Source organism: Ovis aries, chromosome 4 (assembly GCF_016772045.2).
Source record: "Ovis aries strain OAR_USU_Benz2616 breed Rambouillet chromosome 4, ARS-UI_Ramb_v3.0, whole genome shotgun sequence".
In the NCBI taxonomy this organism is placed as follows: Eukaryota; Metazoa; Chordata; class Mammalia; order Artiodactyla; family Bovidae; genus Ovis; species Ovis aries.
The window spans coordinates 100,579,524-100,606,969 of record NC_056057.1 but is presented as its reverse complement, the minus strand read 5'-3'; the positions used below and the strand labels follow the sequence as shown (position 1 = coordinate 100,606,969).

The window sequence follows — 27,446 nt, the reverse complement described above, 5'->3', positions numbered from 1 at the left end:
TTTCTCTTTCTGTTCTTGTGTAGACTAAATGCTTCTGCTAATCCTTTAGCTCGTCTCTGTCTCTGCGTGTCCACATCCTTCTGTCCCACGTCCCTGGGATTCTGCAGGCAAGAACACTGGAGTGGGTTTCCATTTCCTTCTCCAATGCATGAATGTGAAAAGGGAAAGTGAATTTGCTCAGTCATGTCTGACTCTTCATGACCCCATGGACTGCAGCCTACCAGGCTCCTCTGTCTATGGGATTTTCCAGGCAAGAGTACTGGAGTGGGGTGCCATTTCCTTCTCCGATAGATTCCTAGAGAGACCACATATTCTTAAAACCTGTTTCTTATTCTTATTTCATATTCTTAAAACTGTCATTGCTTGAATTAATTACTAGATTTCCATGGTGTTGGAGAAGACTCTTGAGAGTCCCTTGGACTGCAAGGAGATCAAACCAGGCAATCCTAAAGGAAATCAATCCTGAATATTCATTGGAAAGACTGATGCTGATGCTTCAATACTTTGGCCACCTGATGCGAAGAGCTGACTCATTAGAAAAGACCCTGATGCTGGGAAAGATTGAAGGCAGGAGGAGAAGGGGACGACAGAGGACGAGATGGTTGGAGGGCATCACCGACTTGATGGACATGAATTTGAACATGCTCCGGGAGTTGGTGATGGACAGGGAGGTCTGGCATGCTGCAGTCCATGGGGTCGCAAACAGGCGGAGACGACCGAGCAACTGAACAGCAAGATTTCTGTAACTTGAAACACAGGGTAGTAAATAATCGTATGTGACTGTATGAAATGTGTAGTGGAGAATCTCAGGCTAGTGCGTGTATAGGGAGGCAGAGCTGAGCCAGCATCTGGGACAGCTGAGGAAATGGGAGAGCTGGGGTACCACTGAGGCCTTGGGGTGAGAGATGGTAGCAAAAGCTGAAACCACATAACTCAGATGAGATTTGAACCCACTGTTTTTTAATTAAAATCACACACCTGGTCTCAAGAATTATTGGAGTTCGAGTTTTACGTCTCAGCACAGAAAGAATTCAGTGAGAGACAAAGCAATGGGTAATACACGGATTTATTTGGAGAAATACACATTCCACAGACAGTATCCGGACAGTTTCAAAAGGCAAGAGCAGCTGGAGGGCATGAGGTCATCTCAGAATGTGAGTGCTGTCACGGAAGAAGCACACTCCACGGAGTGTGGGCCATCTTAGGAGGTAAGAGGCCCCAAAACATGGGATGGTTAGTTTTTACCAACTGGGTAATTTCATAGGCTGGGCATTCCCTGATGGTTCAGTGGTAAAGAATCTGTGTGCCAATGCAGGAGATGCAGGTTCGATACCTAGGTTGGGAAGAGTCCCCTGGAAAAGGAAATGGCAACCACTCCAGTGTGCTTGCCTGAGAAATCTCATGGACAGAGAAACCTGGTGGGCTATAGGCCATAGGGTTGCAAAAAGTCTGACAGGACTTAGCAAATAAACAACAACAATTTTGTAGGCTAATGAGTGGGAGGATTATTTCAACTACCTTGGAAAGGCTGTGGGGATTTCTAGGAACTGGGCCACTGCCCATTTTTTGGCCTTTGATGGTCAGCTGCGGAAGTGTCATGGTGCCTGTGGGTGTGTCGTCAGCATCTTAATATATTATAATGAGCCCCCAGGGGCTGCTGGGAGTCAGTTCTTCCACCATCTAGTCGGTTCTAGCCAGTCCTCAAGGGCCCTTCCCTCCTGTTTCAAAGCCAGGCCCAGTCAATGACGAGAGGAGGGATAAATCTGTGAAAGTAACTTAGTTTTTTTTTCCCCTCTTTTGGAGGGTCGTGAGATAGTTCTCTGAACTGGAGCCCTTAGGATTGAAAGCACCGAGCCCTAACCACTGGACCACAGGGAATTCCCTGAAAATGACTTCTAAGGTGCAGAAGGTGGAGGAAAAGTAGGGGGTGCTGGCTTGGCTCCTCACAGCACTCAGTGAGAAGGTAACAGCAGCAGAGACCACAGGCCAAAGGGCCAATGCTGAGAGGACGCCCAACACAGAGCCTTGTGAGACAGTGTCAGCCCCGGAAGAGAGGTGCTGAGGTTGAAGAGGCAGGAAGACGCTGAGCACACTGTACAGGCAGCCAGACGAAGGGGTGAGAGAAGCCCATCTCTCTGCTTTGCCTTCCTTGCGTGGCTAACCCAGCGCCGTTTTACCTCAGTCTATAGAAGAGTTTAATTCTACATCCAAGAAATTGGCAGCAAGAGGGAAGGGCAGAGCCTGGCGAGGCCAGACCTCCAGTGTGGGGAGGGCAGATTCTGAGAAGACGCCTCTTTTCTCGCTGTCCCTGAAGGTGACCCCAACTCTGCCCTGCCCACAGGTCTGTGAGGGTGGGGGGGTGCAGGGACAGTGCAGTCAACTCCCCACTCCTGGACCCTCCTGGCCCCCCTTAAGCCAGGTCTTCCTGGAGCAATGAACAGAGTGTGTGCTGTTCATCGTCCATGTAAATGTTGGCACTGGCCCTCTGTCCTCACCTCCTGCCCCTCCCCGCCCTGGGGACCGCAGAATCAGCCTGCTCTGGGGATCCCAACCCCCGCAGGACCCACCCCCTTGAAGCTGAGCAGCCTCGCTTCCCCTTCTCTGGTGAGCTTGGGGCCCCTGATGCCTTTTGGGAAAGATCCACATTTCCCTACCGGGTGGTGTGGGGAAGCCCCTCTGACCACACTCCCTGGACTGTGTCCCCTGAGCCCTCTTCAGGCCCAGAACATTTGCCTGTCTCTGATGGTCATCTCCTTGAGTCCCGTGGGCTGCAGGACAAGAGTGTCTGGGCTTGAATCTCAGCTCCTGCACTTGCTGTGAATCTTGGGCAAATAGCTTAACCCATCGACACGCATATTTCTTAATCTTAGAAAAATCTGAATTTATAGGATTTTTAATCCTTTTGTAAAATAAGGATATGAATGCTAGTTTGTAGTGAACATTTAGTAAGAAAAACAGAAAAGGTATGGTGCAATGCTCAGTTCAGTTCAGTTGCTCAGTCGTGTCCGACTCTTTGCGACCCCATGAATCGCAGCATGCCAAGCCTCCCTGTCCATCACCAACTCCCGGAGTTCACTCAGACTCACGTCCGTCGAGTCAGTGATGCCATCCAGCCATCTCATCCTCGGTCGTCCCCTTCTTCTCCTGCCCCCAATCCCTCCCAGCATCAGAGTCTTTTCCAATGAGTCAACTCTTCACATGAGGTGGCCAAAGTATTGGAGTTTCAGCTTTAGTATCATTCCTTCCAAAGAAATCCCAGGGCTGATCTCCTTCAGAATGGACAAGTATTCAGCAAAGGCCAACTACTTAGTGACCGTTGACTCTCTTCTGACCTTGGTTTTTCTGTTATAGCCTAAGTCAGCTCTGTCCCCTCCCATGTCAAACTTCTCATTGTTGTGGTTTTCAGGTCTTCCTCTTGGACGGACTCCTATCAGTGTCTACGTAGGTCCCACTATGTGTTTCCTGAAACTTGAGTCCCAGTGCTATCTGTTCCAGAACATTCCATCATTATGAATAACAGGTATTTGCTTGCGTTGGCCTTCATGTGCATACATGCTAAGTTGCTTCAGTTGCATCTGACTCTTTGCAACCCTGTGGACTGTAGCCACCAGGCTTCTCTGTCCATGGGATTCTCTGGGCAAGAATATTGGTGTTGGTTGCCATGCCCTCCTCCGGGGGATCTTCCCGACCCAGGGACTGAACCCTCATCTCTTACATCCCCTGCGTTGGCAGGCGGGTTCTTTACCACGAGCACCACCTGGGAAGCCCCTTGGACTTCATAGAGTGGGGTTTATCGAGAGTTTTAGAGGAGCATTTTAGTACTCTGTGCAGGATAAGACCAAGACTATGCCTTCCTGGGTTTGTCTCTCCAATAGGTAGGTTACTGGAAGTTTCTGCATATTAGGGAGACAGGCACCCAAGCTGTAGAAGCATTTTTTCTCAGCCTCTCACCTGAGGTCTTTGCTCCACCCATGAGCCTTAGTAGCCTCTCCCAGGTCAGCATTTAGGGTCGGCAGTCCCTCCCTAACGACTGTGTCAGTGTTTCTCAGGGGCCAGGCTGCTGTGTCACTTTTGCAATGCTTTCATTCCAGTTCAACCAGTCACTAGAAACCAGCTTTAGAAAACAGAAAAGCCTCTATGTCTGGCCCAGAGCCTCACCCCCCTCTTCTCTTGCCCTGAGAACCTGGTTTCCGGAAAGTGCTGTCTGCCACATCTCAACAGGCTGCACGCTGATTTGTTTCCTTGGTGCCTTGGGGGATCATTAACTTCTCTGCAACTACCCATACTTTTCAAATGATGCAACGCTTACTATCACTGGAGGTACCTTGGTCCCCTGCAGTGGCCGCAGAGGGCTGGAGGGGGTGTCTGTTATAGACCAGTAGGTGGGGCTTGGAGGCCCCACCCTCTTGGATCTTCATCTTTCCCTCTTATTATTTTGGCAGGCTGTGAGAAGTTAATCTTCCTCTCCAGCAGCGGCTTAGCTTCTTTTCTGTTCTGAGAGGAAGCCAAAAAAGGAGACCCCAAGCGGCCATGAACTCTGCCATCCCCACCTGTGAGAACCCCAACCCCTTGGTGAGTGCTGGTAGAAGAGAGGGGATGATAGAGCTGGGGTGTGTGTTAAGTCTTAGTCTCTCAGTCCTGTCCGACTCTTTGCAATGTCATGGACTGTAGCCTGCCAGGCTCCTCTGTCCATGGGATTCTCCAGGCAAGAATACTGGAGCAGGTTGCCATTCCCTTCTCCAGGAGATCTTCCTGACCCAGGGATCAAACCCAGGTCTCCTGCATTGCAGGCAGATTGGTGGGGTAGCTGAAAAGAGGAAAGACCCTGGAGAAAGGTCCTAGTGTGGAGTCCTAATGCGGATTCTTAAGGAAGGTGGTTCGTGTTCTAAGTGAGACTTTGAATTTTTACAGCTGTTCTCATGCCGCCACCCTCACAAGGCAAAGATTCCACCCTCAATGCTGAACTCTGTGAATGAATTACAAAGGAAGGGAGAGCTGAAAGGTCCTCTTTGTTTTACTCTGTGGAATCTAAGTATTTGTTTTCCAGGATTCTCAGCATTATGATTTCTTTGATCAGAAAGCCTTTCTGAAGCAAAGCAAAGAGAAAGAGGAAAGCAGGGAGAGAGAGAATGAGAGAGGGAGAGAGACACACATACACAGAGAGCGAGAGAGGCAGGGAACTACTGTTTACCGGATGGCTGATATGTCCTAGTATTGTGTACTTTATTTTCTTCCTTCAAACCCGAGGCATACACCTCTGTTCCCATTTTACATATAAGGAAGCTGAGGCCCAGAGAAGTAAAGTGACAATAACCCATCTGGAGGCTCAAGCTAGTCCTTGAGCCCTGCTCCCACCATTCTTTCCAGCCTAGTTTGGCCACCGAAAAACAACCAGGGCTGCTGTGGGGGGAGCTGACTGAGTGGGGACCCTCTCCCCACCAGGCCCAGCCATGGCATCTGTGCAACAGGTGCCACGCATGAGCCTGGGCTGGGCCCTCAGAACTGTCCCCTGGAGCCGGCTACCAGAACTTGCCCACTGCTAGTCAGTCTTTGGCAAAGACACTGTGGCCGACTCTTGGAAAATTGTGACAGGCACCTGAGGGAAATTTCCTTTCCTCTCAGAATTCCTATTGCTAAAAGTAAAAATTCAACTGGGTAAATTTAAAGCTTAGTTGGCTTTATCTTTTAAATTATTATTATTTCTTTTGGCCACACCTTGCAGCATGCAGGATCTTAGTTCGCCCACCAGGGTTTGGACCCAGGCCCCCTGCAGTGACTCCACACGGTTAAGTGTGGAGTCTTAACCGATCGACTGCCAGGGAAGTCCACTCTAATTGAGTTTATTTAATGATTTATGAAATGGACAGCATACCATCAGAAGACAGAAGGGAGCTTTGAGGAGCTGTACAAAATGGAGGAGTTTTATAGGCAGAAGGAGGCATGGCAAAGTTATTCTATCAAAGAGTGGATTGTTTCAGGCCAGGTCACTTTCCTGAAAAGCAGGAGTCTACCAGGCAGATCACCTCACTAGTTCTGACCAGATAATTTGAGACAGACTAGCGAAACGTTACTTCCCTGTGAGAAACCAAACTGCATGCAATTAATTAGGTTAGATATCAGGTTAGAACTTCCCTGGTGGCTCAGACTGTAAAGCGTCTGCCTACAATGTGGGAGACTTGGGTTCAATCCCTGGGTTGGGAAGATCTCCTGGAGAAGGAAATGGCAACCCACTCCAGTATTCTTTCCTGGAAAATCCCACGGATGGAGGAGTCTGGTAGGCTACAGTCCATGGGGTCGCAAAGAGTAGGATACGACTGAGCGACTTCACTTTCTTTCACTTTATTAAGTCTCGGTAGGCTGATATGGGCTTAGCATTAGTTACTCCATTTTGGATCTTTAAAAATTTTTTTTAACCTTTCTGTCACCATCTCATAGGAGTTAAAAAAAAAAAAAACCCACAACAACTTGGGAAATAAGTTGAAGACTCTATTTCTGAAAGCTGTGATCTTTAGCACACCTGAAGCCAGTAGGGAGTGGTAGGGTCTGGGCACATATCTGTCTTTATTCAGTGAACTGTCTTTTCATTTTCCTCAAAGCCTCGGTCTCAGCACCCAGATTAAAAGGCCACTTTTCTGAGATGTTTTGGTTTTCATGTGCATATTGCTTTGTTAGAACCTTCTAGGGATATAAACATGGGGAAGACAGATTCCCTAGCCATGTTTGGAGAGACCTAGGGGGCAAGTTGGGGAGCAGGAGGCTGTATGGGGGATGGCTGGAGTCAGAGGGCCAAGGGATTCATTTCCCCCCAGGAATCCTCCTTCCCACTGCTGTTCCCTCTGTGCCAGCCTCCTCCTGCTCTGCTGCTCTGCTCTAGAGAGATGACAGGCTGTCCCCATACACACAGGAATGCACCTGCCAGCAACTGCCCTCGACCAGGAGAGGAGAGTTCCATTCTCCCATTTACAAAGGGACCTGGGCCAAGTCATGTAATCTCACTGAGCCTCAATCTCCTCTCTGGAAACTGGGTTGTGAGAATCAAAGGAGAGGATACATTGGAAGCTCTTTGCAAACTGTAAAGCACTATAAAATGCCACACGTCAACAGAAGGCCTCTTTGAGCAAGTGTTTTGGTGACATTACAGCCCATGTGTTGAGCTGATAGACTCTTCCAATCAGAAGAAAAGCTTGTGGCCCGTCTTCTCATACCAGTGCTGACTCATGGGAAAGCTTTATTAAGAGTTTATTCTTCCTTCAAAAAGGGGCTTGTAGGCATTCTTCTGCCACTATAAGAGTCATAGACTTTAAAACAAATTATTTATTTGGCCATCCCAGGTCTTAGTTGCAGCATGTGAACTCTTGGTTGAGGCATGTGGGATCTAGTTCCCTGACCAAGGGTTGAACCTGGACCCCCTGCATAGGGAGCTCAGGATCTTAACCACTGGGCCACCAGGGAAGTCTGAGAGTTACAGAATTTTGCTGACTAGGGATTCCCCTTGGATAAAGTCACTTCCCCCCTCTGGATGTGCCCTGAGGTGGGGCTTTTTCCAGTTCCATCTGGGAAGCCCCTGCTCTACAGTAGCTCTGGGATGTCACATTTCAATGCGCATCTTTAATATGCTAGTGACTCATCTCTGACACAGGAATCTTAGCCCACTGTGTACCTGCTTATTTGATTTTTTGCCCCAGCACTTTATGTAAGTGACACAAAGTGCTTTACAGCAAAAGATGTATTTTGATCAGGCTCTGTGTGTTCTACCAGCCATAGCTGACGTGCTTCACAGAAGTCACACACTCTTATCAGAATGAAGAACCAGCTCTTCTCAAGGAAGATAAGTTTTTCTCCACTCTTAAGTTCTAATTTTTTTTTCCATGTTGGGCCTCATACAAGGACAATTTCCCAGAAAAGTGTTGTAAAGCAATTACAGAAGTGGTTTCCATAACCTCATCAGGTCCAGATTGATATCCAGACAAAACTTAGAATATTCAGAGTCATCAGGCTGAGAACACTCTTAGAGTCATTGACATTTTTTTTTTTTAAGATTTTTTTCTGATGTTGACCAATTTCAAAGTCTTTATTGAATTTGTTACAATACTTCTTCTGTTTCATGTTTTGTTTTTTTGGCCACTGGGCATGTAGGATCTTAGCTCCCTGACCTGGGATCGAACCCTCACTCCCTTCATTGGAAGGCAATCTTAACCACGGGACCACCAAGGAAGTCCTGAGTCATTCAGTTCAGTTCAGTTCAGTCGCTCAGTCGTGTCCGACTCTTTGCGACCCCCTGAACCACAGCATGCCAGGCCTCCCTGTCCATCACCAACTCCCAGAGTCCACCCAAACCAACGTCCATTGAGTCAGTGATGCCATCCAACCATCTCATCCTCTGTTGTCCCCTTCTCCTCCTGCCCTCAATCTTTCCCAGCATCAGGGTCTTTTCAAATGAGTCAGCTCTTCGCATGAGGTGGCCAAAGTATTGGAGTTTCAGCTTCAACATCAGTCCTACCAATGAACACCCAGGACTGATCTCCTTTAAGATGGACTGGTTGGATGTCCTTGCAGTCCAAGGGACTCGCAAGAGTCTTCTCCAACACCATAGTTCAAAAGCATCAATTCTTCGGCACTCAGCTTTCTTTATAGCCCAACTCTCACATCCATACATGACTACTGGAAAAACCATAGCCTTGACTAGATGGACCTTTGTTGACAAAGTAATATCTCTGCTTTTTAATATGCTGTATAGGTTGGAAATAACTTTCCTTCCAAGGAGTAAGTGTCTTTTAATTTCATAGCTGCAGTCACCATCTGCAGCGATTTTGGAGCCCAGAAAAATATAGTCAGCCACTGTTTCCACTGTTTCCCCATCTACTTGCCATGAAGTGATAGGACCGGATGCCATGATCTTAGTTTTCTGAATGTTGAGCTTTAAGCCAACTTTTTCACTCTCCTCTTTCACTTGGATCAAGAGGCTCTTTAGTTCTTCTTTACTTTTTGCTATAAAGAATGAAGAGTCATTCATTGATTCTTGATGGCGGTGGGGGGAGGGGGGGGGGGGGCGGGGGGAGGCCCCAAACTAACATCCCCCCTACTGTCCCCCGCCAAACCTCCTCCCTCCCCCACCCCTTCACCTTTCTGAGAATTCCAAGAGGTCTTGGGAGAAGGTAGGAGGTGAGTTTGCTAGCGCTGTACCTGCCCAAGTCGTGTGAGTTCATTCACAGGCGCACATAACAGGAAGCCATATACGCTTTGGGGTATTTTTGCAACCCTCCCAGAGTCAGAAGGGGACACGGAGTCTGAGGGAGAGGAAGTGATGTGCTAACGGCTGCCAAGCAAGGGACTGACAGACCACCATGGCCCCAGGTCAAACTGTGTGCTCTGCTGTTCTGTGTAGCCTACGCAGCGTCAATCAACCAGCCAGCCAATCAACAGCCATTCTTTTCCTTCTGCCCCTCCTCTTTTCTTCAGCCGGTTCTTCTGCGGTTGTGCTCAAGGACTGCACCACAGGGTCACTAAAACCTCGCGATAAGTGCTCCGGAGTTCCGTCGGACACCCTCCAGCCTATCTTTGGCTTGGCCTTGACCTGCTTAGGCAAAACCACCCTCCTTTCACAGCCAGTCCAAGTACCAAAGCTGCATCAGGACAGCCTTCTTTTCAGGAATCCAAATAGAATCAGCATAATGTTTCCAAAGAGTTCTAACCAGTTATGTATTTATTTTAAAAAGTCGATGAGAGAATCTTTATGGTCATTATTTTATGCATGTGTGCCGGGGTCTAGCCCCGGTGGATCCAGGGTAATTCAAAGGGGAGACAGAATCGGTGTCCTAGGAAAAAGCTATTTAATTAGAAGTATAAAGAGAGATTAGAAAGGAATAGTGTAGTAGGGAAATTAGTGGAGAAAAAGAGGCTGAATAAATTGGTTTACGTGGAATACCAATAAAACTTTGAGAGGAGAAGCTTGCACCACCTACGCAGGCCACAGGCGTCTTTCCGTTCTCCCAAAGGAGAGGAGGCACTGAGGCCTCCCAAGTCCGATCTTAGAAGCCCAGGCAAAATTAGCAGGCTTGGTGAGTACACATGCTCCAGATGGGAATTCAGCCAGAAAAACGGAGAACAAGAAAGAAAAACATGGGGGAATCAGTCTTTCCAGAAACTGATCCATTTTCTTTATTTTCAGGTTTGCTTATATACTTTTTGTTATACATAGGGATGAATAGAGTCACGTGGGGTCAGCAGACCCAACCCTTGTCAAAATCAGGTGCTTCATATAAAATCATACAAAGGTCTTAGGGGTTTTACATCATCTTCTGGCCATGAGGCCTGCTGACATTTTATGACCCTTTCTGATAATGGTCAGTCAGCCAGAAAACTTATTTTTTCCAGGGGTGATTTTTTTCTTAAACCAGGAGCCACCCTCCAAATAAAGTTGCATTCCTATAGGGTGAGGGTGTAGTGGGTTGCAATCCAAGAAAGGAATTTACTTAGTCTAAGGTTTAAGATGATTAATCTTAAAGGTTAATACTTATTTTTCCTATATGTTAGTTATATTCATTATAAGGGCAGTGAATATGGAGATTTAGCAGCAAATATTGGCTCAACAAATGAAAAACCCTTCACCAATATAATTTCTAATCAACCCACTGTACTATACTAATAATTTTCTAACTTCTCAAAAGAGTCTGTATTTAGAAAGTTTTAAAGCATCTCATGCCTCTCACGGTTGGGAGGCTGTAAACAATCACATGTGGCCGGACGAACCTGCTCAGGCAGGGTAGAGAATCTTCAGAGGAGTTTGTAAGTTGAAACACTCTTGTCACACCCAGGAATTTTTATTAACTGGAGCTGCAAGTTAACTCCTTCTCCGAGAGAGGTGGTGGGGGGTCAGCCCCCCATAAAGTCAGAGGTATAGGTGAGAGTATAAAACAGTAAAGTAGGCACTCTGGTTTTGGGGGTAGATGCTCGGGAACAGGGGGTTTCCTGAGGCTCGATCCCACCTTTGCATATGCCGAAGCCTCCTTCCTCATGGCCTTTGCCATGGGCGGAGTTCCTCACACTGGCTCCCGGCACATGTGTTCATTTATTTATTTTTCACTCAACAGATTGTGCTATGAGCACTAACTCTGTGCTAGCGATGGAGTAGAGAAGTTATGGGACTTTGTGGCCTTTTGGATGAGAAAACCGTGTTATGGCTGTGAGGCATGCTGGGGCTGTAGTCTGAGCGGGAGTGGAGAGAAGTTGGGGCTTCCTGGAGCAGATTTGGGAGACATGCTTCCAGGCATTGCTGAATAGATGAGTTGAAGCAAAACTCTTCCATTTAAGTCTCAGAAACTAAATAATAGAGTCATGGGCAAATGCTGCACCAAGCCCCAGGAACAGGGTGACTCTGCAGGGCTGTGCTGTGGCTGACTCAGTCCACCCGCTCTCTCCAAGCCTGACCGCAGCCCTGAGCTCCTCCCACCACCTGGACCTTAGTGTTCTGGGAAACTTTCTCCATCGCCAGTGATGGGGCCTCCGAGTACTGGGAAAGAGTTGAGATCCGATTTGTGCTCCATCCCACGGAGGAAGAGGACTGGCTTCCTCTGTCTCCACGTGGAGACGGCACATCTATCCCACCCACTCTCCATGTCAGCCAGAATTGTCCTTAGTTGCAGCTCCCCTGGTGGGATCTGAACAAGACCCTTAAAATGGCAGTTCTTAACGGGGTGATTTTTACCCTGCTGGTGACATTTGGCAATGTCTGGAGTCATTTTGGGTTGTCACAACTGAAGGTGAGGGCAGGGGCTTGCCACTGGCATCTAGTGGGTCCAGGCCAAAGATACTACTAAATATCCTAGGGTGCATGGTACAGCCCCAACCCCTGCCATGAACACACACAACACAAGGAAGAATTATCCTGTCCAAAATGGCAATGGTGCTGAGGTTGAGAAATCCTGTCTTAGAATATAATGTTCCCTAGGGACCAGTGCTGTCCTGGAAGTGGACAAACACCCAGTTCTTGATCTGGTGGCTTTCTTGTCTCTCTCCACTTCAAAGCAACTGGTAACCCCTTGCCCCCCACTCATCTGCTTCTCCTACTTCTCCAGAGCAGGGCCACTGATCCTTAGGGAGAGCAGCCATAGTGTCTGTGCCCATAGTTTTGCTCCCATTTCTTTTAAAATCAGAAGGAAAAAATATTAATTTTTAGACAAAAGGGAAAATTTTTAGTATATAGTAATGTATCTTTATACCAATATAGTCACAAAAAATAGCAGATTTCCTGTATAGGAAGAATCCATAGCATTGAAGTGATTAGCATTCCCAGGAGTCATAGTGCAGCTTCAGTTCAGAAGATGTTCTTTGAGGCTGTGCTGAAGTAAAGGGTGCTTGACTATGGAGGTTGGTGTTGGTAGGGGTACCCTTAACATCCTTTCCAGAACTTTCTCTGTGAGAAGCCCGCACTATCTTCAGGGCACCCTGGCTGTGCCACTGTGCAGAACCTGCTATTCCTCTGTGATCTGACCAGGGCCCAGGACCCTGCTGGGGCTTGTCACCTAATTGCCTGATCTCCATGCTGGTGGCCTTGCCCCGTTCTGGCCATACTGACGACATTGCTTTCCTATTCCTCTCACCTACCGCTGCTCTAATGTCACTCCACCTACAGATGCTCTGATGTCACTCAAGTGTGAGTTAAAAGCCTTTGAAACATGGGGCCAGAATCTTATCACAATTATAGCAGCTAATTTATTGGGTAGGTGCACCATGCAGGGCACTGGACTATGTGCTTCATGCTCTGTTTTTTCCCCCACGTTTATTAGATGTAATTGACATACAACATTGTGTAAGCTTAAACTGTCCAAGACATTGACCTGGTACAATTATATGCTGCAAAATGATTACCACCATGGCAGTTATTAATAGATTCCTAGGTATCGCTAGTGGTCAAGAACCGCCTACCAATGCAGGAGACTTAACAGATTTGAGTTTGATCCCTGGGCCGAGTAGGTCCCCTAGAGGAGGGCATGGCTACCCACGCTTGTATTCTTGCCTGGAGAATCCCATGGACAGAGAAGCCTGGCAGGCTATGGCCCATGGGGTCTCAAAGAGTCTGACATGACTGAAGTGACTTAGTGACTTAGCAGCAGTTGTTAGTAGTTAACACCTCCATCATGGCATGGAGTCATCACTTCTTTTTTGTGCTGAGAACATGTAGGATTTACTCTCTTAGCAACTTTCAAATATATAATACAATATTATTAACTATAATCACCACACTGTACATTAGTTTCCCAGAACCTATTCATGTTATACTATTTGTTTATATCCTTTGAGCAACATCTCCCCATTTCTTCATGTTCCAATTTAATTTTTTCATCTATGAAATAGGTGTTATTAACATTTTTGTTACATAGATCAGAAAAATAAGACTTATACATGTTAATAATTTGCCCAAGTTTGGTAAACTATATAGCCAATAAATTAGAGGAGAGAGTTTATGGTTCAAAGTTAATATGGAGTAACCTGATAGGAATGTAACTTGGCTATTGACCCTAGAGCATTCTATATGCTGTACACTTATTTACATTTGTGTTATGTCCATTCATTCCTCCATTTACTCAGTCTACACTGAGCATTGGGGTTGTTCTAGAAGCTGGGACAACAAAGGAGAGTAAGGCACAGTGAGTGCATTCTAGGAACTCAGTTCTAGCAGAAGAGATGGATAAGGAAATAGTCCATTATAATACACACATTATGATAAAGGCTTTGGCACAGGGCTGACCCGTGGGAGCATAAGCAAGGGCAGCTACACCATCTGGGTCAGAATCCCCATTTCCTTGCACATTTTCTTGAGAAACCCACTTTTTTTATTTTTGGCCACACCATGTGGGATCTTAGTTCCCAGACAAAGGATTGAACCCATGCCCTTGGCAGTGAAAGCATGAAGTCCTAATCACTGAATGAATCATCAAGGAATTCCTCTGCCCATTTTCTGACCATGGAGTTGATTCCCATTCGTTCTTCCACAAAGTTTATTTTCTATTAGGTCTTGCTGCTGATGTATAGTATAGAAAGTCACTGGTCTTTTGAGTCTGAATCTAGAAACCACAAGCTGGCCAGCATATATCACAATACCATTGTTCTTGCCTCTAGGAAGCTGTCCATCTGTCTGGTTGTAATAAGAAAGTGAAACTAAGCAGGAGCCTCTGGGGCTCCTGGGCACAGAAGCCTTTCCATGTCTCTTGTTCCTTGTTTATGGGGAACAGACTCCAGCCTCCATGACCTTCCCTGAGTCCCAAAGGTTAGATTCAAACAGTTGCTAATCAGGGAAATGAGGGGATTCAGAGACAACAGAGAGCAGCCAGGAAACAACAGTGCAGGCTTTGGGCAGGGTCCTGGTTCCACCTCAAGAGATGAAACAGTCTCTTTATTTTCTTGGGCGCCAAAATCACTGTGGATGGTGACTGCAGCCATGAAATTAAAAGACATTTGCTCCTTGGAAGGAAAGCTATGACAAGCCTAGGAAGCATATTAAAAAGCAGAGATATCACTTTGCCAACAAAGGTCCGTGTAGTCAAAGCTATGGTTTTCCAGTAGTCATGTATGGATGTGAGAGTTAGACCACAAAGAAGGCTGATTGCTGAAGAATTGATGCTTTCAAGTTGTGGTGCTGGAGGAGACTCTTGAGAGTCCCTTGGACTGCAAGGAGATCAAACCAATCAATCCTAAAATAAATCAATCCTGAATATTAATTGGAAGGACTGATGCTGAAGCTCCAATACTCCAGCCACTTGATGCAAAGAGCCCACTCACTGGAAAGGACCCTGATGGTGGAAAAGATTGACGGCAAAAGGAAAAGCAGATGACAAAGGATGAGAGGGTTAGATAGCATCACTGACTCAATGGATATGGATTTGAGCAAACTCTGGGAGAGAATGAAGGACAAGGAAACCTGGTGTGCTGCAGCGCATGGGGTCACAAAGAGTGGGACATGACTTAGTGACTGAACAATAATAACAAAAGGACTAAAATCCCCAATAAATGGAAGATGTCACCATTCTTTTTATTTATTTATTTATTTGTTTTTTTAATTGAAGGATAATTGCTTTATAGAATTTTGTTGTTTTCTGTCAAACCTCAATATGAATCAGCCATAGGTATATATATATATCTGGTCCCTCTTGACCCTCCCTCCCATCTTCCTCCCTATCCCATCCCTCTAGGTTGATACAGAGCCCCTGTTTGAGTTTCCTGAGACATACAGCAAATTCCCGTTGGCTATCTGTTTTACTTAATAGAAACATAGAAGGCTGAGCGCCGAAGAATTGATGCTTTTGAACTGTGGTGTTGGAGAAGACTCTTGAGAGTCCCTTGGATTGCAAGGAGATCCAATCAGTCCATTCTGAAGGAGATCAGCCCTGGGATTTCTTTGGAAGGAATGATGCTAAAGCTGAAACTCCAGTACTTTGGCCACCTCATGGGAAGAGTTGACTCACTGGAAAAGACTTTGATGTTGGGAGGGATTGAGGGCAGGAGGAGAAGGGGATGACAGAGGATGAGATGGCTGGATGACATCACTGACTTGATGGACGTGAATCTGAGTGAAATCCAGGAGTTGGTGATGGTCAGGGAGGCCTGGCGTGCTGCACTTCATGGGGTTGCAAAGAGTCGGACACAACTGAGTGACTGAACTGAACTGAACTGAAGTTTCCATGTTACTCTCTCCATACATCTCACCCTGTCCTCCCCTCCTCCCATGCCCATAAATTTATTCTCTCTGTTTCTCCATTGCTGCCCTGCAAATAAATTCTTCAGTACCATTTTTCTAGATTCTGTATATATGCATTAGTATATGATATTTATCTTTCTCTTTCTGATTTACTTCACTCTGTATAATAGGCTCTAGGTTCATCCACCTCATTAGAACTGACTCAAATGCATTCCTTTTTATGGCTAAGTAATATTCTATTGTGAATATGTACCACAACTTCTTTATCCAGTCATCTGTCGATGGACATCTACGTTGCTTCCATGTTCCAGCTATTGTATATAGTGCTGCGATGAACAATGGGATACATGTGTCTTTTTCAATTTTGGTTTCCGCAGGGTATATGCCTAGGAGTGGGATTGCTGGGTCATATGGTGGGCTTATTCCTAGTTTTTTAAGGAGGAAGATGTCACCATTCTTCATTCCAGATTAAAGCAACCTCAAACTCATCAGATTGTTTGTGTTAGTCACTCAGTCATATCTGACTCTTTGCAACCCTATGGGCTGCAGACCACCAGTCTCCTGTGTCCATGGAATTCTCCAGGCAAGATTACTGTAATGGGTAGCCATTCCCTTCTCCAGGGGATCTTCCAACCCAGGGATCAAACCTGGGTCTCCTGCATTGTAGGTAGATTCTTTACTATCTGAGCTACTAGGGAAGCCCAAGAACAAGGTTCTCATCAGATTACCTGAGACCAGATTAAAGCAGTGCCCTGTACACAGCCTTCTCTTGTGTTGTTTGAAGAGGGTGTTTGCTGTGACCAGTGCGTTCTCTTGGCAAAACTATATTAGCCTTTGCTCTGCTTCATTCTGTACTCCAAGGCCAAATTTGCCAGTTACTCCAGGTATTCCTTGACTTTCTACTTTTGCATTCCAGTCCTCTATAATGAAAAGGACATCTTTTTTGGATGTCCTAGTTCTAGAAGGTCTGGTAGGTCTTCATGGAACCATTCAACTTCAGCTTCTTCACCATTATTGTTCAAGATACAGACTTGGATTACTGTGATATTGAATGGTTTGCCTTGGGAATGAACTGAGATCATTCTGTCCATTTCACACAAAGATGGGCACAATAAAGGACAGAAATGATGTGGACTTAACAGAAGATATTAAGAAGAGGTGGCAAGAATACACAGAAGAACTGTACAAAAAAGATCTTCATGACCCAGATAATCACGATGGTGTGATCACTCATCTAAGGCCAGACATCCTGGAATGTGAAGTCAAGTGGGCCTTAAGAAGCATCACTACGAACAAAGCTAGTGGACTTGATGAAATTCCAGTTGAGCTATTTTGATTCCTAAAAGATGATGCTGTGAAAGTGCTGCACTCAATATGCCAGCAAATTTGGAAAACTCAGCAGTGGCCACAGGACTGGAAAAGCTCAGTTTTCATTCCAATCCCAAAGAAAGGCAATGCCAAAGAATGCTCAAGCTACTGCACAATTGCACTCATCTCACACACTAGCAAAGTAATGCTCAAAATTTTCCAAGCCAGGCTTCAACAGTATATAAACCATGAACTTCCAGAAGTTCAAGCTGGATTTAGAAAAGGCAGAGGAACCAGAGATCAAATTGCCAACAACTGTTGGATCATCAAAAAAGCAAGAGAGTTCCAGAAAAACATCTACTTCTGCTTTATTGACTATGCCAAAGCCTTTGACTGTGTGGATCACAACAAACTATGGGAAATTCTGAAAGAGATGGGAATACCTGATCACCTGACCTGCCTCCTGAGAGATCTGTATGCAGGTCAGGAAGCAACAGTTAGAACTGGACATGGAACAACAGACTGGTTCCAAATAGGAAAGGGAGTACATCAGGGCTGTATATTGTCACCCTGCTTATTTAACTTCTATGCAGAGTACATCATGAGAAACGCTGGGCTGGAAGAAGCACAAGCTGGAATCAAGATTGCTGGGAGAAATATCAATAACCTCAGATGTGCAGACGACACCGCCCTTATGGCAGAAAGTGAAGAATAACTAAAGAGCCCCTGCTGAAAGGGAAAGAGGAGAGTGAAAACGTTGACTTAAAACTCAACATTCAGAAAACTAAGATCATGGCATCTGGTCCCATCACTTCATGGCAAATAGATGGGGAAGCAATGGGAACAGTGTCAGACTTTATTTTGGGGGGCTCCAAAATCACTGTAGATGGTGTCTGCAGCCATGAAATTAAAAGCCGCTTGCTCTTTGGAAGAACAGCTATGACCAACCTAGAGAGCATATTAAAAAGCAGAGACATTACTTTGCCAACAAAGGTCTGTCTAGTTAAAGCTATGGTTTTTCCAGTGGTCATGTATGGATGTGAGAGCTGGACTATAAAGAAAGCTGAGCACCGAAGAATTGATGCTTTTGAACTGTGGTGTTGGAAAAGACTCTTGAGAGTCTCTTGGGCTGCAAGGAGATCCAACCAGTCCATCCTAAAGGAAATCAGTCCTGAGTATTCATTGGAGGGACTGATGCTGAAGCTGAAATGCCAATACTTTGGCCACCTAATAGGAAGAACTGAGTCATTTGAAAAGACCCTGATGCTGGGAAAGATTGAAGGCAGGAGGCGAAGGGGATGACAGAGGATGAGATGGTTGGATGGCATCATCGACTCGATGGACATGGGTTTGAGTAAGCTCCGGGAGTTGGTGATGGACAGGGAGGCCTGGCGTGCTGCAGTCCATGGGGTCACAAAGATTCGGACATGACTGAGCAACTGAACTGAACTGTACATGGCCTAATCTTATTAGCAGCCCCATGTTTGAGCCGTTGCTATAAAACTTCTCACCAAATCCTTCTGGGTGGAGACACAGTTTTGGAGGGCAGGAGCCACTGGGTTCCCCTTTGCCTGGCAAAGCAATAGGCCATTTTCTGCTTCATCCAAAACTCTGTCTCCGAGATTTGATTTGACACTGGTACATAGAGGCCAAGCGTTTGGCATCAAAATGCACTTGATTCCTCTTGAAATGCTCAAACGTGTTTTTGTCTTTTTCCCAGCAGAGGGGTGATGGTGTGCTCAGCTCCCATGAAGGTGACAAAGGCAGGAAGAAGGATGGCCAGCTCAAGAGTCCCAGCAGCAGCCACCTGGCTTATGGCATCCTGGATATCCCACCATGGTATCTCTGCATCTTCTTGGGGATCCAGGTAATGCCACACAGAAGGATTGGGTATAAAGAGTCTCTGTCTCAAAAGGCACATCAACACACCCGGGTCAAATTAGTCAAGATCTAACTTCAGTTGCTCATGTTCTTGGCTTCCATGTTGTTGACCTTTAAGGGACTCAAGGCTTTCTTTTCTCTTTTTTTTTTTCCTCTTTTCTCCCAAGGAGTTTGGGGATGGAGGCAGGGAGTTAGGGGAAGATTCTCCCCCATGCTAAGCTACTAGGTCACATCAAGGACACCAACTGGGCCATTGTGAGGTTTTTTTTTTTTTTTTTTTTTAAGATATCAATTATAATTTGTTTGGAAACAACTGATATGTTTGATAACCAGTGCTTGGGGAATATTGGAAAACAAGCATTGTCAAATGCTTGTTGGAATGTTATCTGGTGCAACTTTTCTATTAACTGGCAAAACACATGTTATTTAATCCAGGCCCTAATGCTTAAGAATTTCTCTGTAGAGAATTCCCCAGTGGCCAGTGGTTAGAAGTCCATCATTTCACTGCCAAGGCACGGGTTCAATCCCTGGTGGGGGAACTAAGTTCCCACAAATTGTGTGGCATGGCCAAATTTAAAAAAAAATTTTTAAAGAATTTCTCTCTAGATATGCTGGCAAGACTTGTTAAGATAAGTACAAAGATGTTCTATTGATTAATCATAAGATCACAACAACAAACAAAACCCAGAAACACCCCCAAAATATCCATCTTAGAGAACTGTGGCATATTCTAACAAATAATTTTTTAATGTAGCTGTTAGAAAGAGAAAGATATATTTACCTTGCAGTTAAAAAATGATCACCAACATAGATTAAGTGAAAAAAGTCAAGTAAATAATTGTGCATAGTGTGATCTTTTTTTACGTTAAAGACTAACAAACAAAAAGAGAGATAGAATAGCAGAAATAAGTATATGTATGGCAACCCACTCCAGTACTCTTGCCTGGAAAATCCCATGGACAGAGGAGCATGGTAGGCTGCCGTCTATGCTGTCGCTAAGAGTTGGACACGACTGAGTGACTTCCCTTTCACTTTTCACCTTCATGCATTGGAGAAGGAAATGGCAACCCACTCCAGTGTTCTTGTCTGGAGAATCCCAGGGACGGGGGAGCCTGGTGGGCTGCCATCTACGGGGTCGCACAGAGTCAGACACGACTAAAGTGACTTAGCAGCAGTAATTTTTGCATGTCTTGAAGAAATCATAAGAAACTAATAGAGGTATTTAACCTTGGGTTGAAGAACTAGAAAAAGGAAAGTAGCTTTCAACTTTCACTATTTGCTTTGTAACTTTTGTAGCTTGAATCTTTAATCTCATAGATGGATTCATTTTCATTTTAATCCCAAAATGTTCAATGTGGAATATCAGGGATGGGATATACTTTTTGTTTGCTTCCTTGTGCTTTTCCACAAAAGAAGAGAAGCAAATGTCTTACTATTTTAAAAAATATAATTGTGAGCCAATAAAATGGATAATGTAGATACTTCATTATGAAAGGTGTTGAGCTTTGTCAAATGATTTTTTCTGTATCCATTGGGGTGATAAGATTTTCATTGTTCATTTTATTAATATGGTGTATCATATTTATTGATTTGTATATATTTAACATTCCAGGGATAAAAATCCTACTTAATCATGGCATATGGCCCTTTTAATGTACTGTAGAATGCTGTTTGCTGGAATTTCATTGAGCAGTTTTGCATCTATATCCATGAGGGATATTGGCCTGTAGGGTTTTTATCTTGCTGTGGTATCAGGGTTACGTGAAAGTCGCTCAGTTGTGTCTAACTCCTTGCGATCCCATGGACTGTAACCTGCTAGGCTCCTCTATCCATGGGACTTTCCAGGCAAGAATACTGGAGTTGCTTGCCATTTCCTTCTCCAGGAGATCCTCCCAACCCAAGGATCAAACCTGAGTCTCCTGTATGGCAGGCAGCTCCCTTGCCGTCTGAGCCACAACCCCATCAGGGTTGTGCTGGATTGTAGAATGAGTTTGGGAGAGTTCCCTCCTCTTCAATTTTTGGAGGCGTTTGGGAGGGCTTGGTGCTAATTCTTCTCTAGACATCTGATAGGATTCACCAGTAGAACCATCTGGCCTTGGGCTTTTCTTTGCAGGGAAATTTTGATTACTGTTTTAGTCTCCTCACTAGTCATTGGTCTGTTCATATTTTCTATTTCTTCATGATTCAGTCTTGGTAAATTGCACGTTTCTAGTAATCTATCCATTTCTTCTAGGTTATCCGACTTCTTGGTGTGTAATGTTACTATTGTATTATGGTCCTTTGTATTTCTGTTGTGCCATGTCTCATTTTATCTGAGTCCTCTCTCCTTTTTTCTGAGTTTAGCTAAGGGTTTGTTTACCTTTAAAAAGCTCTCATTTTCTTGATTTTTTTCTATTGTTTTTCATTTCATTTATTTCTGTTCTGATCTGTATTTTTTTCCCTCTCTTCTAACTTGAGACTCAGCTTGTTTTTCCTTTTCTAGTTCTTTGAGAAATCAACTTAAGTTGTTTATTTGAGACTTTTTTTCTTTCTTAATGCAGGCACATATTGTTATAAACTGTCCTCTTAGAACTGCTTTTGCTGCATCCCATTAGTTTTGGTATGTTGTAGTTCCATTTTCATTTGTCTTAAGTCATCTTTTATTTCCCTTTTGATTTCTTCTTTGACCCATTGGTTGTTCAGGAGTGTGTTTCTTAATTTCCACCAGCTTGTGTCCAGTGTCCTTCCTCTTATTGATTTCCAATTTCAGACCATTGCAGACAAAAAAGATTGTTGGTTTGATTTCAGTCTTCTTAAATTTGCTGATGCTGTTTTGTGACCTAATGTATAATCAGTCTTGAAGAATGTGCTCAGGCCTGGTCAATGGTCTTGCCCTCACCTTGTGCCTTATTTTAATAATGAGCCTCTTGTCTTATTCCTATTTTTAAGGCCACCTCCTTGGTTCCTGTTATGTCCTCACGCACTGCGTCCCTACCTTGGTTTCTTACCTAGAACAGCAGTTCTCAGCCCTGGGTTCCTGCCTTTGAACCCCAGATCTTCTGCTTGTGTCCCTGCTTCTTGCTGCCAGGCCTTCCTAGTTCTTGCCACTTGCCTGGATCTCCTCTGAGACTGAAGGTTGAGCCTGCAGTAGAAGGAATAGGATTAGGTGGAGTAGGCAGCCGCAGCATCTCTAAGTTTGTCTCCTCTCTCTGTTGTGCCTACAGCACTTCCTCACAGCCCTAGGGGGGCTTGTGGCAGTGCCGCTCATCCTGGCTAAGGGCCTGTGTTTGCAGCATGATCCCCTGACCCAGAGCTACCTCATCAGCACCATTTTCTTCGTCTCTGGCATCTGCACCCTCCTGCAAGTATTTTTAGGAATCAGGTAGGTAAAACTCCTCTCCGTGGATTCTAACTTTTATCTCCCAGGGTAGCCATAAGGTTTGCTTGGCTTGTAGCCTGAGATGAGTTAGAAAGCTGGTGTGACATGATAGAGGGAGCACAGGACCAGAAGTAAGCACATAAGTTGAAGTCCCAGCGCCAACATTTACTATCCGCATTGGCCAGAGTTCTTTGTTAAAGTAATACAAATAGCTACGGATGGCCATGCTTGACACCTTTTACCTTTGCAAATTCTACAAGGCTTGTGGCTAGTGAACACGCTGTGGGGACTCCTCCCTGGACTTCAGAAGGAGCAGTGCAAGTGAGGGAATCTTCACTGTAAGCCTGCTTGTGACCTAATCTGTGCCCAGTCTGTGCCCAGTTTCGGAGATGCAGAGGAAAATGGAAAACATTCCCTATGATGTGCTTCTGCCCAACCTGTCTTATGAGAAAAATGACTTGAGAGGAAACATTTTTTTCCTTCCAGTTTCATTGAGATATAATTGAAAGACAACACTGTATAAGTGTACAGCATAATAATTTGCCTTACATACATCAAGAAATGATTAGCACAGTAAATTTAATGAACATCCATCATCTCACATAGATACAAAATTAAAGAAACAGGAAAAAAAATTTCTTTCTGATGAGAACTTTTGTCCTTTATCAATTATCTGAATCAAACTACAGGTGAGGGCTGTTACAAGGTGGCTGATTATTTCCAAGATAGGCTGCCTGTAGAGAGTATCTAGAGAATATTCCTTCCTAACCTAGTCTTTTTGCCTAAATCAAATCAAAGGCTCTTTCCAAAGTGCTACTTTTGCAAGTCATTTGCAGGAGATATGCCAGTGCTTAAGGCCTCTCATTTTTTGTTGAGGAGAGGGCTTTAGAGCCTACATCTTTGTCTAATTATTTCCCTGCTCTCTCTTCCTTCTTCTGTCATCATCGTTGAGAGCCAAGATTTTTCCCAATCCCCCACCAAGCACTGAGAGAGGTTTAAGGTTTGGTCTGGTCTGTTTCCCTAGTCCCTGATATCCAGGACCCCTCCTACCTTTCCAGGATCAGTCCCTGGAGTGACAGGTGCTGCAGTAGAGAGGCCTTGCAGCCACCTGCCTGGACACCCAGGAGCCCCCACCCCTGAGCCGCCCCACGGAGAGTTACATACACAAGGCTCTTCTGGATGGGGAAGCTCCTTGCCTTAAACCGAGATGGTGTTCACTGTAATAATGGAAAAATATTGATCTTGGAAGCTGGGGGCCTGAATTCTAGGTCTGGCTTCTGTGTTATGGGAAGCTGCACAAGCCATTCACCCTCTCTAAAACCCAGCGTTCTCGTCTGTAAAATGAGGGAGTTGAGGTGTGTCATACTATAAGTCCATCTCTAATGTGTGGGCACCTGTGTTGTTGACGGAGAAGACGATGCAGTACTGTGCTCCAACTGGAATCTCAGTACTGAGGGTGCTTGTGGGGCTCGCCTTCTGGTAAGCCCTGTGAGAGACAAAACAAAATCAGAAGACAGAGTTAAAAGAATCTGCAGCCTAATTAAACATGCAGAGAAAGAGGGAGATAAAATTAAGGATAAAGCCATGCTAATGTCTTAGACGAAGGTGGGGACAGGAATACACCTGAGATTATTTCCCTGAAATAGGCTTTCTGTTTAGAAACTAACAAGTACAGTTGCTCATTGGAGACTGCCGGGAGCCAGCGTGAGGAATTCCACCCGCGACAAGGCCATGCGGCAAGAGCTCTGATGGCAAGGCTAATCAGACCTCAGGTTTTCCCCCTGAAATTTCCTGAGCATCCACCCCCCCCGCCCCCCAAAAATAAGAATCTGCCTGCTTTTCCACTCTTCTGATATTCTCTGGAAAAAGTCAAATCTGGGCTTTAGCCTTCTGCATTTGAAAGGGATGTTTCAGTTAAACCCCCTCTGATAGCTCTCTAGCTTGCCTAACATGTTCCCCAGACTTCTTACAGCCTGTGAATTGCTTACAGCCCCCCAACCGCGAGAGGCACAAAGCTTAAAAGGATCTTAAAGATACAGAGCCTTTTCTAAAGAGTTAAAAATCATATTGGTGACGGGTTTTCACTGTTGACTCAAGGATTGCTGCCAGACCTCCATATTCTTTATCTTTTAGGCACCTGGAAGGATGTTACTCAATGTAAGCAGGATGTAGAAAAAGATACATAGTAGTTTTGATGTTAGCAACACTAGACTTTGAGTTAATTGCTTCTCTTTTGCTGTAAATCACTGTACTCCCTCTACTTGTTATAAGTTGCTGTATCTTTGCTGTGTAAGAATGTAACTTTATTTAGTGCTCTCTGAGAGTGGCACCAGACCTTGGGAAGAGCAACACAAATAAGTCTTCTGGTTGACAAACCCTTATCAGAAAAAAGGCTGTAAAATGTTAATTGGCCCTTTTGGCTGGAAGATGACGTAAATTACCTAAGACTTGTGTATACAATTAGGTGTGCAGAGAGAAAAGCCTGGTTTTGATAAGAGTCTAGACTGCTAACGCTGCACAACTTTGTGTTACCTATTGATCCCCATGTTTTATCAAAAGTATAAAAGGCCTTCTGAACAATAGAGGACGGAGCTAGTTGCTGGACTGGTTTCTCCCGTGTCTCTCTCTCTTTCCTCTCCTCTTCACTCTAATTTTAGGCTGAATTTCCATCTGGAGCGCGGAGGCTCACCAAGTCTACTTACTTGCCCTGGCTGTTAAGACCTGCGCGAAAGGGAGCCTAAGGTGAGGCACCCTTAGATATTCAAGTGAGCGCCAGTGGCCCAGCGTAGATGGTGCAAATTCCTTGTCTGGAATTTTATTGGTCTTCCGCATAATCCAAGTTATTCAGCCCTCTTCTTCCACTTAATTTTCCTACTACACTATTGTTTCTTAATCTAATCTTATATCAATCAATAAATACATTTTTCTCACGCCAGCGCCGTCCATGCTTCGAATTCCCTGGATCCACCGGGGCTGGACCCCGGCAGGAGACATTAGAAATTATAAAACTAGCTGATAGCCTGTGAAGCAAAGGTCTAGTAGATTTGATTGCAGGTTATTAGATAAACAGTATTTAATGTGTACTTTTTAGACTGCAAACAAAAATGCTGATACTGCAATAAGATTTCAGAATATGTTAATGATTAAAACCATGTTGAATAGTCAAAGGGAATGATAAGAGGCAAAAAACAGCTTCCCTGATAAGAGCTGAAGAGTTCAGTGCCTATTGTGGGCAGGCAGCTGCAACCCTTGGCAGAGGGATGGCTGCCTCCCTGGTGTGACTTTAGGGGTCTTGGGTGTATCCCCCAAGGGCCTTCCCACTGAGCGTTCAGTTCTGAATTTATGTAACCATTCATTTCAAAAGAAAGCAATAAGTTTAAATGCAATCGCTAGAGGAAATGAAATATTGACTGTGTAATGCTGGGTCTTAATTCCATTTCTGGAATAATTCCATTTCTGGAATTATTCATTTTTACCTGGGATTTTCTTTTCCTGGAGTGGTTCCAAGTGATATATCTCCCTTTTTATTTTCCTGGGAATGTCTCAAGTGGTATTTCTGTCCAAAGTACATTCACACCTGGCTTCTATATAGTCTTGCCCAAATCAGCCTGGGTCCTTTTCTTCCATGGACTTGCCTGCGGCTGGGCTCCGATCTGCCCAAGCTCTGTATCTGTTGCTAGGTTCTGCAGAAAGTCCATGCCCATAGCCAGAGGTCTGCAGCCACCTTGCCCTTGCCTCGATGACAAATCGCACAACCTACCAGATGTACCACTGGAAGTCTGTGCATGCTTGCTAAGTCGCTTTAGTCATGTCCCATTGTGACCTTATGGACTGTAGCCTGCTAGGCTCCTCTGTCCATGGGATTCTCCAGGCAAGAATACTGAAGTGGGTTGCCATGCCCTTCTCCAGGAGATCTTCCAAGCTCCGGGATCAAACTTGGGTCTTCTGCATTGCAGGCAGATTCTGTACTGCTGAGCCACCAGGGAAGCCCATGAGAGAAATACATCTTATGTATACTGATAATCATTTATCTAGTTAAAGATGGCAAAAGGAATCAAAGAAATGTTAAAGGTTATTTCTGGGTGATACACATTATATATGAAAGGTATGTACCAATATTGCATGTATGCTGATGAAGTTTATCTACTCAAGGCTTAAAAAATGATTAGAACAAAATGTTAATAATTATTTCTGGGTTGTGGAATTATGGTGATTTATGCTTTGTATTTTTATTTACCATTAATTTTTCTGCAGAGTCCGTGTGTTGCTTTATAACTGGGAGAAATAAGAACCATTTAAAACTTTTTGTTAGAAAAGTATCAGGACATGTTTCATGAGCCCCACACCCTTTGAATCTTTCAGTTCAGTTCAATTCAGTCACTCAGTCGTGTCCAGCTCTTTGTGATCCCATAGACTGCAGCACACCAGGCTTCCCTGTCCATGACCAACTCCTGGAGCTTACTCAAACTCATGTCCATCGAGTTGGTGATGCCATCCAACCATCTCATCCTCTGTCGTCCCCTTCGCCTCCCACCTTCAATCTTTCCCAGCATCAGGGTCTTTTCCAATGAGTCAGTTCTTCTCATCAGGTGGCCAATATATTGGAGTTTCAACTTCAGTATCAGTCCTTCTAATGAATACCCAGGACTGATTTCCTTTAGGATGGACTGGTTGGATCTCCTTGCAGTCCAAGGGACTCTCAAGAGTCTTCTCCAACACCATAGTTCAAAAGCATCAATTCTTCAGTGCTCAACTTTCTTTATAGTCTAACTTTCACATCTATACATGACTACCGGAAAAACCATAGCTTTAGCTAGACAGACTTTGTTGGCAAAGTAATGTCTCTGCTTTTGAATATGCTGTGTAGGTTGGTCATAGCTGTTCTTCCAAGGAGCAAGCGTCTTTCAATTTCATGGCTGCAGTCACCATCTGCAGTGATTTTGGAGCCCCCAAAATAAAGTCTGTCACTATTTCCACTGTTTCCGCATCTATTTGCCATGGAGTGATGGGACTGGATGCCATGATCTTAGTTTTCCGAATGTTGAGTTTTAAGCCAACATTTTCACTCTTTTCTTTCACTTTCATCAGGACGCTCTTTAGTTCTTCACTTTCTGTCATAAGGGTGGTGTCATCTGCCTATCTGAGGTTATTGATATTTCTCCCAGCAATCTTGATTCTAGCTTGTGCTTCTTCCAGCCCAGCATT

The 27,446-nt window shown here is 44.8% G+C and overlaps 1 protein-coding gene across 7 annotated transcripts in view; it reads left to right on the top strand.

The window, feature by feature from the left end:
* The first annotated feature begins 4,455 nt into the window (after window positions 1-4,455).
* The window catches only part of LOC101107957 (solute carrier family 23 member 1-like), a 64,780-nt gene continuing 41,789 nt past the window's right edge, over window positions 4,456-27,446 (top strand). For 4 of the 7 annotated variants that reach the window (XM_042248880.1, XM_042248879.1, XM_042248877.1 and 1 more), the window contains exons 1-3: window positions 4,456-4,572; window positions 18,723-18,869; window positions 22,087-22,244. In XM_042248880.1, coding sequence (XP_042104814.1) covers window positions 4,531-4,572; window positions 18,723-18,869; window positions 22,087-22,244 — 347 coding nt within the window. In that variant the 5' untranslated portion in view covers window positions 4,456-4,530. Of the gene's footprint in view, window positions 4,573-18,722; window positions 18,870-22,086; window positions 22,245-27,446 lie in introns of those variants that run through there. The other 3 variants (XM_060414881.1, XM_042248878.1, XM_042248881.2) reach the window with 2 other exon arrangements.